The 17,572-nt window shown below is 34.8% G+C and overlaps 1 protein-coding gene across 1 annotated transcript in view; it reads right to left on the reverse strand.

Moving 5' to 3' along the window:
* The window catches only part of LOC145667750 (carboxylic ester hydrolase-like), a 53,906-nt gene that overhangs the window by 15,514 nt on the left and 20,820 nt on the right, over positions 1-17,572 (reverse strand). The window contains exons 3-4 of the mRNA XM_081735194.1: positions 13,946-14,105; positions 2,831-3,016 (exon numbers count right to left, since the gene is read on the reverse strand). Of these exons, the coding sequence (XP_081591320.1) occupies positions 2,831-3,016; positions 13,946-14,105 (346 nt within the window). The remainder of the gene's footprint in view (positions 1-2,830; positions 3,017-13,945; positions 14,106-17,572) is intronic.

A 17,572-nucleotide genomic window follows, 5' to 3' on the forward strand; every position in this document is an offset into this window, starting at 1 on the left:
CAAACAAACAACAACAACAACAAAACATCAAAAGCCTTCATGGCAGAGAAATGATTGAAATGTCTTATTGCAAATTCTAATGTTCCCTGTACTATGCACAATTTCTTTATAATAAATCTTATAATATTATAGCTGATATTTTAAAAGTTATTAACATTTTTTCAGAGTTGTCATGTTTAGTGAAAATAATAAAATGCAAAGGTAATGAACGGATGTATGATATTTGAATCTGTTATTTTTGTCTATTCCTGTGATTCTGACTTTTTCGTCAACTCTTAGCCAGGGTCACATGGAAACCGATTCAAGTGTGACACGAAATTGTGGACGAGTTTATGCGCAAACGAGTATTTTTGTGTACAATTAAGCCTATTAGAGGGAAAACCCCTCGATCTCAACCGTTCGAAAGATATAGAGGAATAAATAGAAGTCTGGTGCTCAGATATTTTGAGAATTTTTTTAATATATAGCGATAGTACAAGTAAGAGAAAATACCGCTTACAAAACCGAAGAGTCTATAAAAATTCTAGGGGAAGAATGTTTTGGATTGGGAAGGCGAAAATACTGAAGTTCCATTGTTGCCTGAAATAGGCGTGTAAGGTCTTAATGTATAGGTTTCTTGGTACGCTGAATTGAATAAGAGCATCATCAGTCAAATAGGATGAAAAATGTAAAAAAATGGTAGCCGTCCGAACTTTTCAAACATTTATAATTTCTCCAATTATTAATCGATCGGAACTGTATGTGATATACAGTATATAAGGTGGACAGATTTTCGTTTTTTAAGTAGAAGATACTATTTTTGTCTATTGATTCATATTTTGCGTTTTAATATATGTTACACAACTACACACTGTCGTACTTTCGTTTGCAATAATATGTGTTTATGTTTCATATTATTTGATTTGCTTTTCTATAGCACTTTTGAACAGAATATGACCTTGTATTTTTGTTCACATAATAACGTCTTTGTTCCTTTGGCAATATAATTAATACATTTTCATATCACCTTTTCTCATTTTCTACGAACTACAAACATGATATATTAGCAAGTAATATCATACAATTTTGTTCTTCGTGTCGATGGCGTTTGTTATTGCTCTTAGCCCCTTCTTTTTCCGGCCCTGGGTAAAAGCTACTCCACTCACCGCAACATTCAACACCACTTTGATTCGCTCTGGTGCATCTTTCTTAGCGTTTCAGTGCAATTTTCCAACATATTCACTCGCAACATAGTCGAAAATCCACAAAATATCAGAGCACCTTCTTTCTCCTTACCCCTCTATATCTCCGGAACGGTTGAGATCAGGGTGTTTTCCCTCTAATGGATTTAATTGTACATAAAAACACTTCGTTTGCGCATAAACTCGTCCAGAATTTAGTGTCACACTTGAATCGGTTTCCTTGTCAGAGGAGAATGGAGTTATCAAACCCTTATATTTTCCTGATCATTTAAATATGTGTCTCTGTAATGATTCTGGCTCCTTAACAGTGTAGACTGTCAAGAGTTCTTTATATCCAAGGAATCATTATTTACACGTATAATCGACTACCAGTAATAAATCCATAATTACATTACGTTTAATTCTAATTCTACACTACTTGCCTCTTACCCAGCTCGAAATTATCAGTTTTTCATATCCAGTGGCGTATTTAAGGTTGGCTTCCGGGCTTAAGCCCCCCAAAATTTTATTTACTATATGAAATATAGTAAATGAAATATCTTCCAGAATTTTCACATCTCCAGGAATAAAGTTAGCAAAGCCCCCTCCCCATCTACCGAAACAAAATCGTAAATACGCCACTAGTCATATCCCTTTTTGAATCACAAGGGATACCCATACAATCCATGGCAACTGCTTAGTGATCCCACCTAAGCTACGTTTGGGTAAGTCGGCTAGATATCTTCGGGCAGAATACTGACAGGCAGACAGACTGTAAATATGTAAAATAATGATTCATAAATCATGGTATACTAACGTAAACTTTTTATACCTCCTAACATTCGTTGCTTGCTAAACGTCTGATGATTATTTAGCTTTATTAACTTTAGGAAAGTCTTCCTCTTGTGTGAGGCTAAAGTTGCCTTTTGAAACGTAAATTCTTATTAAACATTTTAAAAGTCAATGAGTGAATTCTTTATTAATCTGAGGGATGTGATGTTATTCGCATCGCTTCCCCTTTTATTAATAGCACAAGTACATTATATTTCCCCCGACCAATAAGTCGTTATACAGAGTGTTTCAAAACAACACCGACAACGTTTGGGAAGTGTTTCCTGACATCAAGATAAAACAAAAAATATAGACCAACCTGGTATAAGGTACTCACGCAACAATTTTTAGAGAGACAGTTTGGCTCCGGGCATATAATTTGAAGTACTCAGCAAGTACTTTTTAAAAAATCATTGCGGAAGTACAGGAGGATTCTGAAAGATTGATATTTGGATAGGGCACATACTAGTTCCTAAGTGAAGTCTTGACCCGACTACGGTAGGTCCTATAGTTTTGGAGCAATGGACCTTTAAAGTTTATTTTTTCATGTTTTCCGCAGTCTATAACTCCGAAAGAAAGCATTTGTGCACGCAGGATGGTCTATACTTTTCGTCTTATCTTGATGTCAGGAATCATCTCCCAAACGTTGTCAGTGTTTTTTGAAACACACTGTATATATCACCAATAAGTCGTTATCACCACTCATAGCTTAACCACACTTTGATACATATTGTCCAAACACTAAACTCTACTTAATCGATTAATGCCTTTTGTTAATTACCATTTGATACATTTTACTAAAGATAACATTATTGGAATATGAATTTATAGTCTAGTACCTTTAGACAGTGGTGAAAGCATCAGAAAATGAACACTGGCACCTCCAGCACTTATTCCGAAAATGGTGACACTGTTTGGATTTCCTCCAAAAGCTTGAATATTTTCATTCACCCACTTCAATGCCTCTAGTTGATCACGAAGACCATTATTTCCAGGAATCACTTCATCTTCAGTGGTTAAAAAACCTACATTTGTCATAAAAGAACATGTAAATAAAATTTTGTACTCTGAAATTATTTCTGATCTCTGTTTCAGATAGTATTTATTCATAAGTAGTGTGTAAATAATTCTATTTCTAATTTTTTAACACAAATCCATTCCAACACAGCTTACACTCTGTTACAAACAAAAAGCTTTTTTATATTTCTAGAGAACAAAGTTATTCAAAAGAATCTTCTTATAGATTTGAGAGTTGAATTCAAATATAAGTTCAGTTTGTCTGCACCAAGAATAGTTTTACAGCGATTTCCAGTAAGTACATTAATTATACTGTAGTTTGAACATATGAATAATGTAAGTGGATAATAAGGAATTTACAGTAGTACATTCAAATCTAAAATAAGAATTTTACTGACAGGTATAGTTTTACAGCAATTTCCAAGAATTTTCAGTAACCCCAGCCGTTATAATTTAAATATGGATAATATAAATGGATAATGTCGCATTTACAGTAGTACATTAAAATCTGCAATAAGAATTTCACCGTCAGAGAAAGTTCTTCAGAAATTTTCAATAGTTCCAATAACTCTAGTAATTTATAATTATAATTTAACCACGTCGATATTATACATCATCATTATTTGCAGTGTTAGTGAATATGTAGAAAGAGTTGCTAACTCCACTTTTGCATTTCTGACTCATCGTTATGCCTTGACATTACTGTTCACATAGGATGTATAGAACTATCACGGGGAAAGATTTCGTAAAGATATATCTATGGATATAAAGATATATGGAGAAACGCTTTGAACGGAAATTGATGCCTACAATGTTAGCAGAGTATTGCTGGGCTATATTTCGGAAGGAGAAGAACGCTCAGTAGGAAATGAGAAAAATAAGACATTCTGTTCAAATTTTATCTACTCTTTGCAAGTATTTCTTTACAACAGCTACTTAAACTGAATACATATGTGTTCCCCAGCATCATAACTTGTGAGAGGGGCAGGTTGGCAGCTGACCCCTTTTAAACTCGCACCCTTTGAGCGGAGTCTTACTTCAAGATAAAACTTTATTACTCCTTATGATACGATACGAACATGAATATATAAATGAAGTATGAAACTGGCTTACCACATCCACAAAACAACGCAAATAATCTACTAAGTGAAATCGGGATCCATTTCAATATGATGTCTACTATTAAGCTCCCCAGAAATAATATCTATTTCATAAGCTTTCAAGCTGTGTCAAATATTGTTTCTTCACTCCAACTTGTGAAATATGGAAAGGGTACACCATATAACCTCCAATAGAACTGAAAATAATTTATGATGATGCTGCTGCTCCATTATCTAATAATAACTTAAGATAAATTATAAATGTAATTTGGGCAACGTTTTAATGAAACAAATGAGATCTTACAAGTAATAAGAGTGTTTACTAAGATTTTAAATTTTAGGGAGATCCAAATTTAATATTTCATATTTTTCTAGGGAAAATGAAGTCTATATATTTTTCTAAGGGAGGTCAAAATATTAATTCTTGCTCTCCTGCAAGGAAACTTCCTAGTTATGGCACTTGTGTTCACAGATGTATTCAGTTATTAACAGTTATTTTAAAGGAATGTTTACAAAGAATAAGTAAAATTTGAACAGAATCTCTTATTTTTTCCTCTCGTAATGATTGTCCTTCTTATTCCGAACTATAGTCCAGAAGCACTGTGCTACATTGTGAGCATCATTTTCCCTTTATATCTTTTCTTCTTTTCTCCAACCCTTCTTCATGATCGTCCTGTATATTACTGCAACTTCCTGGAAAGAAATTCAGATTTGAATTCCTGAAATGTAGACTGACTACAAAATCCATGCTGAGTCCCAAAATAAAAATGTTGAGTAAAAAGGCCAGATTTTACTGCAGAACTCGTGGCACATAGATCGACGCGCATTCTACTGGCGATTATTTGAACTACTTCCACAAGTGAATACTACATAGTCCGTTATTTCCCTGAGCAGTGTTAGGCACATAGGCCTCATTTTAACATTAAACCGAACTTTTTCTTTTTTGGCACTTAGCACGGATTTCATTTTCAGTCTACAAATCTAGCGGGGACCGAATTTTCCCTGTCTTGAATATTCACCACCTTAAGCCTACTCTATATGACAACATCCCACCAGTTCTGAAGTAAAATCTGGGCTTTTAACTCAACATTTTCATTTTGGCACTTATAATGTTAGTACAGATATGTACTTTCAAGGATTTGTTGCTCCCTAGAATTTTGATAACTGATTCACAAATTATTGTAGTAGTTTTAATTAACAAGTAGCAGTGTGTAACCTTCGGTTACAGCTGAGATGGTACAATTTTTTGGGGAGGGAGTTGGAGAGTCAGAATAATTTTCACTCGTACTGTGTAACAATGTTGTGTGTTATCAGGTTTTACTATATAATTTTCGGTTTACTTACTAATTCCTTTTTGTTTTTGTCCAAATAAAATTAATTCAGAAGTTTCAAAACAATTAAGGAAAATAGATCTTCGGAAATGGTTCCTTTTATTATTTTTCTTCGTAAATTTTTGTGTTTGGGCATCTCATTTTGATGATTATAAAAATACATTATTATTTCGATGTAACTCATAGGTTAGCAATTGAGTAGAATTTTCTAAAGTTTCCCACCAATCCAATATTTAATAGGATACTTTAGAACCCCTTCGTTCCGATGATATACCATGTCCTACAAAAATCCGGTTTGACCCAGTTTTACTATTTTTCATTCGTTTTGTATTTTCCACCGCGACATTTTCTGCGCCGTGATTGGGAACTATATGCCACCTCAGTGATTTGGCGCGTCTCTATCTCGTTCTTTGTCGTCTCGACTCCGAGGAGTAAACACCGTATATCGACGCAGTAATAATTTTGATCGGTTTCACCGAAGAACTACTGAAAATCCAGGTAATATTAGTTTAGATAGCTCTATGAATGATTTGGAAGCTTGAGGAGTTCTGAATTATTGAAATTTTATCTAAAATAGACAGAAATCGATGAAATATGAAATCTTTCCCTGTAATCGCAATGTTTGAAATAGTAAACATCCTAGGACAGGAGTGAAGTGTTAGTGGATTGGTTTCTCGATTCTGTGATCTTTCCAGACTAAGTTCTGGAGCTTCAAAAATCACTACAGAATTTTCCCTTTCTGTTTATCACAAAATTAGATCCGACAATCTGTCCATACATACTTTTCGTGTGTGTGTGTAGTATACATGTAATTTAGGGGATAACATGGCGGTCACCAGATTTTTGTATCAGTTAACCTTAATTTTAAAATGCCAGAGTAAACTCTATTTGGGACTCCTACCTTATTCCTAATTTGACCAAGCTTCCGAACCTAGTATGGGCTGAATAATTTCGCGAAGGTTCCTTTCCCCTCAGGAAGGGGATCTTCCTTGATATGTCCCTTCGGGGTCATCAATCAATCTAATTGAGAGAACGGATTAGTTCTGGTACAAAGGCCACCTGGTCCTAGCTATCCCCCTCCTTTTTAGCATCAGAGCCGATTAAAATGTGGTGATATTTAGAGAATTGTTTAGTGTAGATACGTAGTATATGATTTTGTGTAGTAATATGTGTTATATGTATGTGTTGTATGTATGTGTAGTAATATGTGTTGTGTAGTTTTAGCATGTATGTGTATCGATGTAGCATGTATGTTTGAGAGTGTTATTAACTTATTTAAGGACAAAATATTGTTGGTTTATTGATTACACTAGTTAACAAATTTAAACTTTTTGTTTGTTACATGAGAAAAATCACCTGATCTTAAAGGAACTTTTTGCGCTGAATTAGAATATGCACTCGGTTTTTCTCCATCACGTACAGTTTTCCCGTAACAGAGGGATTTTCGGGAAATTCCCTCAAAAATTTCCCTTTTTCAGATATTTTATTCCCCTAGCTCCTGTCCCCTTACATATAGTAACATAGAAATTATACCTAAGTATACCTTGATTTATATTTAATAAACCCTAAAAGTTTCGTAAAAATCGCTTTGTTCTTTCTAGAGAAATAAATATATTTGTATGTATACTGTGTTGCACTGTTTATTGCACCTTATAGTAATGCTTTCAGATCTCCTGAGTTGGGGTAAAAACGATTTGCTTTATTACTACAAACACAGACATAAAAATGAATATTTACAATAGTCAACAACACACTTTCCCCCTTCCCGGTATCGTTTCCCCCCTCCCCCCGCGCATTTCTTTCTTTGTTGTGTTCTTGACACCTGGTGAGGGAGTTTTGTACATTTTTATATTGACGTGTGGTTTAACACTACTTCACTTTCAAAGTTGTCTTTGCTGCTAAGAGTGCTTTCATGTTTGATCTTAACGGCATTATACCCAACTAAGACCAGAAGTTTAGTTTGTGATCAATACAATGGCGTCAAGAGGACGGCGTTCGTGTGTTAACTCACCAAATAGTTTTTGTTATGTGTGTGGCCAGTTTGTAGTTAAAGGACAGTGTAGATCCATTACGCCATCGGTGAAACTAGCATATTATATATATTTCGGATGTCGTGTGGGAGATCAGGACAAAACTTGGGCACCCAACATAATTTGTGCGTCGTGCTTCGTCACTTTACTTGCATGGCCAAAGGGAAACGGAGGTTTATGAAATTTGCTGTACCAATGGTGTGGAGAGAACCCACCAACCATCTGGATGATTGCTATTTTTGTCTCACAGTAGTTAAGGGACATTCTAAAAAAACAAATACACAATAAGTTATCCCAACGTTAAATCCGCAATTAGACCTATTCCGCACGGGGATGAACTTCCACTTCCCGAGTCCCCTACCAACTGGGAAGAGATATGGCCAAAAGACTCTGATGATGATCATGACCTTGATGAACCATCCACATCAACATGTACATCCAAGGATCCAACGTTCATCCCTGACTGTGTTCGCGAGCCACATTTCATCGGTAATGTGAACTTAATGACCTAGTCCGTGATTTGCACCTGACAAAACAAGAGGCGGAACTTCTGGGATCAAGGCTCCAGCAGTGGAACTTATTGGATGCAGAAACGAACATATCAGTGTACAGAAAAAGGCATGTTCAATTTTCAAGCTATTTCTCAATGCAAGATAATGTGTGCGTATGTACGGATATAAATGGGTTGATGGCGGAGCTAGGAATTCCTTATGTTCCAGAAGAATGGAGGTTATTTATCGACGCGTCAAAGGTCAGCCTTAAAGCTGCCCTTTTACATAATGGAAATAAAAAAACCTTCTATACCACTTGCGCACTCAGTGAAGATTAAGGAATCCTATGACACCATGTCAACTTTGCTAAATCTTATAAATTACAAGGACCATTGTTGGCAAATATGTTGTGATCTCAAGGTAGTTGGTATTTTATTAGGACTGCAGTGCGGTTACACGAAGTACCAATGTTTTTTATGTTTATGGGATAGCCGAGCTGATGACAAACATTATGAAGTGAAGGAATGGGAACCTAGAGTGAATTACGTACCTGGAGAATGCAACGTCAAATACGCTCCTTTGGTAGATCCTAATAAGATATTACTACCGCCACTTCATATCAAGTTAGGACTTATGAAAAACTTTGTCAAAGCCATGGACACATCTGGTGAAGGTTTCAAGTATTTGCGAGATAAGTTTCCTAACCTGAGTGATGCTAAGATTTCAGCGGGAGTGTTTATTGGTCCCCAAATTAGGAAATTAATGCTTGATGATAGCTTTGACAGCAAGTTAAACAGTGCTGAGCTAGCTGCCTGGACAGCATTTAAGTGTGTTGTGCGCAACTTTCTGGGCAATAACAAAGCTGAGAGTTACACAGAAATCGTACAGGACATGATACAGAAATACAAAGAGTTGGGTTGTAGGATGTCTTTAAAAATCCACTTTTTGCACTCCCACCTCAGCTTCTTTCCTGCTAACCTAGGTGCTCTCAGCGACGAACAGGGGGAAAGATTCCACCAAGATATAATGGCAATGGAGAAAAGGTACCAGGGACGATGGGATCCTTCAATGATGGGGGACTATTGTTGGGGTCTTGTTAGAGAATGCAACATTTCTTACAAAAGAAGGAAGTAGTGTACGTTTTTGTAACCCAATGGAAGTTTCATATATTGTGATAGTTTTGATTGTCTTTTCATGACCTTTTGGTACATTTGTATTATTGTTTATTGTAAATGGTCACACTTGTAAATTATATTGTATTATATTTTATATATGTGTTTGTGGTAATAAAGCAAAACGTTTTACCTCAACGTAAGAGATCTGAAAGCATTACTATAAGGTGCAATAAACAGTACACACAGTATACATACAAACATATTTATTTCTCTAGAAAGAATAAAGCGATTATTACGAAACTTGGAGGGTTTGTTAAATATGAATCAGAGTATACTTAGGTATAATTTCTATGTTAGTATATGCAAGGGGACAAGATCTTGGGGTGTAAAATAAACGAAAAGGGAAATTTTTGAGGGATTTTCCCGAAAATCCCTCTGTTACGGGAAAATCGTACGTGATGGAGAAAAACCGAGTGCATATTCGAATTCAGCGCAAAAAGTTCCTTGAAGAACAGGTATTTCCTTTTATGTAACAAAACCTTTGTTAACTAGTGTTATTCATCTCTTTCGGACGAACCTAATGGTTAACTCATCCCTAAATTAAAGCCGTTATAATATTACACACTTATCTCGTGATATGGAATAGATAATTTGTTGTAAATAGTGCACAAACCATTTTCCAGTACAAAGTTTATTGTTACTTTACAGCGCCTTCTAACTTCAGCGCCAAACAACCTTGCAACGCGAGTCATTTGTTTATCAAGATTGTTAAGATTTGCTCAGCTGAAATCGCCTATTTTCCGTTTATATTTGGAATTATTTTGATGGACACAATCTATATGAGTAATTAAGTCGATAAAGTAAATTACCGATTACCTATTTTCAGTTATTATCGGTTCTGTAGTTAAATAATTAAATAGTAAGCGAAAGTAAACTTTACGTTCGCGTTTAACTACAAGCCATTATACAAAACGATACTCTGTCGTTAGATCACAGCTTTATCTTTTCATTTTTTCCTTTCTTTCTGCAAATACTTCAATTGTTAATCTCGGAATATAAGTATATTTATAAATGAGTACCGTATAGAAATACGAATGGTTTTACACAGCCAATGCGTGTTAGAAGTGTAGATAAAGTAAATAATACTGAATTTGCTAGCACATATACGTTTATTAGGCTGCAGAGTGTAAACATATGGGATGTTCCTCGTATTGGAGGAAGTGAGACTTGGTTCATTCGAATTCTCATGTAGTAGTCAGTACTTGAGAAATTTTATTTAAGTTTATATCAAGTAGTTTAAATATTTACTTGTAGTGGCGTATGCAGTTTTGGGTGTTTCCGAAAAAATGAATCTAAAATTTGAAATGGGAATAAATATTAGTAAGTAATAAAATATACATATAATATAGTCAATATGATTGAATTATTGGATACCTTAATGTATATGTGAACACAGTTTATTCTTCTGCCACTGGTTAAGATCGCGACTTAAAACTATTGTATGACTGTTGATGTATGATGATAAATATTCGAGCAGTGGCCTCTACATCAAAATTTGTATGGTAGGGAATGTTGGGTGCAAATGACGGACTATGTTTACACTGTGTAACCTGTTGGTCAATCGTAATTGTTTAAATTGAGTCCAAGAAGTGTCTTAAAGAAATCGTAAGACAAGAAACTGTTAATATTTCGTAATCCTTATCAAATCTTCCTTGTCTATATATAATCATCGCTCAAGTAAATTGGATTTGTGAATGTTTACATGCGTTAACGATATATTTAGTCTGACGATGTGAGTGGTGTTTGTGCAGTAAATATTTTCGTACAGTTCAAGAGCAACTACAGAATGGTATAATTGATTCATGAATGATGGTGCAGTTCAAGTATACTCGTCCTCAACCGCCGACTCGCGATAGTACCTGGTTGCTGTTTGAGATTTTTTTCCTCTTTAATATTACTTGACTAAGTTGAGTTCGTCACCGTTCATTGAGGTGACAGGATGGATAAGAGTGAATAGTATAATTAATTGGCGACTCAAGACCTTGCGAGTCTTGCGGACTGGGAGCGACTGGCAAAATTTGGTTTATATTAACTTGACAGTACAAAAGTATTTTCATTTACTTTTTTATTTTAGTTACCTCGGTTTAGGATTTTTCTTTACTTACTAACTTCTACACTATTCTCTCCATGCTTTAACTTAAACTCTACCCAGATTTCTTCAAAATTTAGTGCAATGTCGCCTTGCCCCTCCCCCTTTTTCCTAGTTTGTTTGAGTCGGAGACGGTAACTAGATAAAAATATCACAAGAAATAACTTGTGAAGTTTTTATAGCTTCTTGGCAACAAGTGTTTTTTCAACAGGCCACGCATTTAGTACGCCATCTGTTTCGGCATATTAGACACGTTTGGCTTTGAAGTCGACGATTTGTCGCTTAATTTTAGATTCGACCATTTTCTTGGTAGTATCTAGCGTTCTGTCTGAGCTTGTTCTTCTGTGCGGTTCTGTCTCTTTTATAGCTGTCTTTCTATTTTCTCCTCCAGGATTCTTTTAAACCTGCTCCCCGTTTATCTTGTCTATTCCATTGAGTATAACTGATTTAAACCTAGAGACATTATCTATATACTTGTTTGGTTTCGCACGAGATGTTACAAGATACAATTCGTGGGGCTATTTACTTTCGTCATATATCAAGATACCTTTTCCATTACTAGTTGGCCTGCTGTAGTCGTGAGCAATCGCCCGGGAGACGATTTAACTTTGGTTCCGTTTTCTCCATAACGAAATAACATTGAAATATTTTACACAATTTTTTTTTAACTTCGACATATCCTGACGAAATGCTTCGGGCTCCACCATTGTATGGCATTGTGTCCATTTTCGTTTCAGTGCCGTACTATAGAGATGGATCTCTCTGTGTAGAGTATATGGGCTCATGAATTGTAATTTTTACTCTATAGTATCAATGATAAAGACAAAAGTGGTGAGTTTCTACCACTACCAGTTTGCCTACGATGTTAAGAGAAAATGAGATCGATTTAGGAAGCTATTAGATTTTTATTAAATTCCGTTATCTATTATCGTGTTTGTACTACGTACAATATCTATATTTAAACAGGAAGCTCTATTTACTGAATTTCTATCAGTTCTGGTTTTAGTAGAGAGTTAAGAATGGAGGTGAAATCTAATTGAGGTTCTTGGGATTCCTAATTAACTTATAGGAAATCATTTCTTGCCATTTTATTTTTTCGGTTCTTGCTCCTAGTGATAAACGTAAAAACCGGAAGCGGTTAATTTCTACAACTTCGAGTTTGAGTATCACCTCTATCAACGAACTCGGTTTCTTACTGTAAAACCTCTGCATCTTAGTTAGACTGGCTGGTCGGACAAACAGGATAAGTATACAGGTTGTCCAAATAAAATGTATACATTGTTTTTAACATTTTTTACATTTTACATTTAAATGTTACACTTTTTAACAACTCATAACTGTTAAAAATGGTATTTCCAGCAGGATTTCCAGTACCTATCCACTACCATCACGACGTAAGACCCTACACAGAGAAAAATCCGTTCTCCGGACAGCGGTATATTGTACAAATATACGGCATCCTCTTGCTTACTAGAGAAATCAGTGCGGAGCATACGTTATCCGTATGCTACATAGGCACTGCCCTTAGATGTTACATCATGCCGTTGCAGGATGTCTGACATCTAACAGTTTTCCGTATAACAAATGCATATACTTATGTTACCTTCGTCAGCTATATGTTATGTACGTCCATTTGTATGTGAGATCCTCACCGCCTACATTGTTTCATACGGAAAGTACGTATAGATGGAACACTTATACAAAAAGTATGATAAAACATGCGTTTTCAGTTATACGTCTGCTGTACGTTAAGTCTAAAAACTACAGGAATTACGCATGTAACCTATCGTTTTAAGTACGCCACCTACAATTGTTTTTCTCAGTGTACCTTGACGAATACATACCGAACTAATGAACGAAGAGACAGTATTGAGTACCCTCCAAGCTCACCGGATTTGACCCCCTTTTTTTGTGAGCACAATGCTTACACACATGTCAAGCACAATGTTTATAGCACAAGACCAGCTACAACCATTCAGTTGAAAGCAGTCATTGAAAACGAATGCGCCCAAATACCAATTAGTAAGATTAGGAACGTTTTGGGTTCCATTTGTCAGCGTTACCAGCTGTGTCCAGACTACAATTTGAATACTTTCGATAAGTGTCTGGTGTCTACGTTTGTCTACATTACATTTGAATTTTGAAACTTTTTTGTGTATTACAGTCATTCAAGGAGTGTACACATTTTATTGGGACACTCTACAAAAGGGATTTTGATAAACACCTTAAAAAGGAACATGGCTTTAAAAGAAGAAGCAGTGTATTTGATAAAGTCTGCATAAACTCATGATCGGTATAAGTAGAATTGCAAAATATTTTGCAGCAACGTAGTTTAAAGTGTCATTTGGCCAACCAACAATTTAACAATTTGCCGTCATTTATCAAACAGTTTCGACCTCGGACGTCCAATGGGAATTTTACATCTTTCATAGGAGTTACGTTGCCAACTGAGTTAGTTGGCGAATAGTTGTCAAAGCGGCCAAAGGCGACGTGGACCCAACGTTGGCAGTTGGTTAGCTACCGTTTTCTACTACTGAGGGAGCTAGTCATACTGATAAGGGAGAAGAAGGAACCTAATCATACTGAAGCACATGTTGAGTACGGATTGGGATGTTTCTTGGGTCTCATTCTCTTGGGTCATAACGGTAAAAAATTATGCTTTGTAACGGTTTGAAGAGTTTTGACACAAATACATTTTATATGTTGTATTTCGGTTCTTACCTAGAGCTCCAAGCCGGTAATTTATAAATACAAGAACAATATCCTTATCCATGAAATATTCAGGTCCTTCATGATAACTGTTTCCCGATCCTGTTGTGAATCCACCTCCATGAATGTAGACCATCACGTTCAGTAATGAGGAATTGGTCATTGTTGGAATCTATAAACAAATGTAGCTTAGTTCAAGAATACTACACAAATTATTTGAGCTGCTCGGGCGAACATAATGATAAGCGCCACTGGAGATAAAATTTGAGTTATTAGGTGGAATGGGTTGTGATCGCACCACAAAAGAATATGTAGGTAGTTTAATTTCAGAAGTGTACCTGAAGATGACAGGAGAAGCTTGTTTGGTATGTGTCATCGTATTGAATTGCATGGAAATGTTGAATCTTCTTTCCCAGTTTACTCGAAAGGTAGGAAATGTGACATACCATTATATTCGCTCGAGCCGCGCTCATTTATATTCAATTTTATCTTTAAAAAGGAAGTTGCAAATTAAAGGTATGGGTTATGTTGGAAAAGTATAAGGTTTTAGATGAAATAAACGTTGAATTAATTTATGTAAATGAACATGTTGCTAGACATGTAGCACAGTAGGTTTTTCTTGCATTAAAGATCTTTTGCGTGTACAAGAGAACGTCGTTTATTCGCAGTAATTATTTAACACACACACATACAAAAAAAAAAAAAACATACAGCGCAGGTTTATTTTTGCTTCCAATATACTGAACTTTGAATAAAGAACACAAGGTTTTAGTTATTAACACAAATAGGCATTATTAAAAATATATAAAAATATTCTCACAAGTAAACCTTACGTTTGGGTGAATCGAGTTGCTGACTGAGACACATATGAGAAAGTAGTACTAAATGTGGTCAGTATTATACCGTAAGTTAAAAAATTTTAATATTAAAGAAATTAAAATCAAAATAAACTGTATTATATTGTAAATTGTGTTATATAAATTACAAAAGGAATAGCGAATTTGTACCTTAATTAAAGAGTGAAATTAAACTAGTGGTTACAATCTCTTATTGTTACAAATGACAATATTTTATTGATGACTCAATTAGCTTACAATGGTAGTATAGTGTGTATAGTCTTTTGTAACAATATAATTATTTGACTGTGAACAATTAAGAGTTTTAAGTTCAAAACTAGACATAGTAGGTTAACTTAACTGTATAATAGATAATTTTAGAATTACTTAATGCTAGGCCAATTATAACAAAAATAAGCTAAATATTTAAACATTCAAATCTGCCTGTCACTTTCAGAGACCTAATATCATGTCACATGCAAAATAGACAGTTAAAGTTTTTTGTAGTTATACTTTACCTCATTGCATATTTCGCTTGGTTTTAACCGGACAATGATCTTTCTTGCGGTATTTGTAATTTTGTATAGACCATTCCATTGCAATGCTGGATGCAGGACCCAAAATGAAAATGCAGAATCATTTTTTACTTGCAAACTTGGTCATTTTATATGGACTATTGTTCTTGTTTGCTTTAATTATTTTTTCTTTTTACTTTACCAAAAACCAACATAAAAATTTACAAAATCTTAGAAAAGTCCTAATTACATTTTTTAAAAAAATATTGTTGTTATTTAATGATGTACAAATAAGTATTTTTAAACTTTAATTTACCCTCAGGTTTACTTTCATTTTTTTCGTGATTTTATCTAAATTGTTAATTACCACTGACAAGCAATATTATTTAACTACAGGTAATTCTTAACTATTTTGTTTCTGCTTCCAACAACTTCTTAATTACAAATACTGTCCTTGTGATTTTTGAAAATAATGTTATGCACTATTCAAAAATTAATATATTGTAAAAAACTTCGTTCCATTTTCACCTACCAAATTGCCATTATAATTTTTATGAAAAAATGATTTTTTAAATTTTTAGTTTATGATTTTATTACATTACCCCACCAACTGGAAGAAAAATTCCCAAACAGTACCTTTAGTGTATGTCATTAGTTTTTAAATTTTTAGTTTATGGTTTTATTACAGTATTTCAGTGAAGTTGTAGGTGCGAAGCTCCAGGGGTTTAGGAGATACAGCTACCAGAACATCACATGGAAGTACAGAATAGTTTTCATACAGTTGAAGGTAAAAGCTCTGTAAGACCTCTTATAACGACAAAAGGTGAATAAGAAATATATGGGTACATATTAGGACTAGGGGGAAGTCATATAGTAAGGGTATACCTGACGGCGGCCATCTTGAAATCCGCCATTTTGAATTAAGGTTAAGTTTTTAAAATAGGAATAGGGTCATGTAATACATGATTTAAGGCGCAAATTTAATCAGAAGAACAATGGTGATGTTAATTTTGATTTACGCACAGTTGGTAAAAAGTTACAGGGAAATTAAATATTGTTGCAGCATATGTATTAGTCCTTTACCCCACCTTGTAAATCTTATGTTAATGATAATAACTAAATAAAAAGCAGGTGGATAAATATTAGGTCTATGGTACGAGTTACCTTAATGGCGGCCATGTTCAAATCCGCCATTTTGAATCAGACAAAAGTTTTAAACAAAACGCATAACAGTGACACCTTATTAATAGCAAATTTTACCATAAATCCAATGGTATAACCATTTTTGCTTTATCGTTAACCAGCACAAAATTAAATGTATCGCTCCTTACGACTACTGCTTTGACGGAATTGTTAACGACAAATGTATCAAGTGTAACTCGATTGCCTTTGTCAAGTGTGCTCACTGTAAGCAGAGCATTTGTGCACTCTTTTCTGAACTACACATTGATTGTACTAATTGAGGACTTTTCTGGAAGAAAGACCCAAGTTCAATTATGACTCAATTCCACTTTGGTCATTTTTCCTTAAATTAGCAACTTGTTTATGCGATAACAAATGCTGGTTAATGATAAAGCAAAAATGGTTATACCGTTGAATTTATGGTATTGCTATTAATAAGGTGTCAATGTTTTGCGTTTTGTTTAAAACTTTTGTCTGATTCAAAATGGCGGATTTGAACATGGCCGTCATCAAGGCAACTCTTACCATAGACCTAATATTTATCCACCTGCTTTTTATTTAATTATTATCATTAACATAAAATTTACAAGGTGGGGTAAAGGACTAATACATATGCTGCAACAATATTTAATTTCCCTGTAACTTTTTATCAACTGCGCGTAAATCAAAATTAACATCACTATTGTTTTTCTGATTAAATTTGCGCCTTAAATCATGTATTACATGACCCTATTCCTATTTTAAAAACTTAACCTTAATTCAAAATGGCGGATTTCAAGATGGCCGCCGTCAGGTATACCCTTACTATATGACTTCCCCCTAGTCCTAATATGTACCCATATATTTCTTATTCACCTTTTGTCGTTACAAGAGGTATTACAGAGCTTTTACCTCCAACTGTATGAAAACTATTCTGTACTTCCATGTGATGTTCTGGTAGCTGTATCTCCTAAGCCCCTGGAGCTACGCACCTACAACTTCACTGAAATACTGACCACATTTAGTACTACTTTCTCATATGTGTCTCAGTCAGCAACTCGATTCACCCAAACGTAAGGTTTACTTGTCAGTGCTGTACTGCTAGTTTCTAGGTTGACGAATTCAAA

The sequence above is a fragment of the Thermobia domestica genome, chromosome 13, assembly GCF_964235325.1.
Source record: "Thermobia domestica chromosome 13, izTheDome1.hap1.1, whole genome shotgun sequence".
Taxonomy (NCBI): domain Eukaryota; kingdom Metazoa; phylum Arthropoda; class Insecta; order Zygentoma; family Lepismatidae; genus Thermobia; species Thermobia domestica.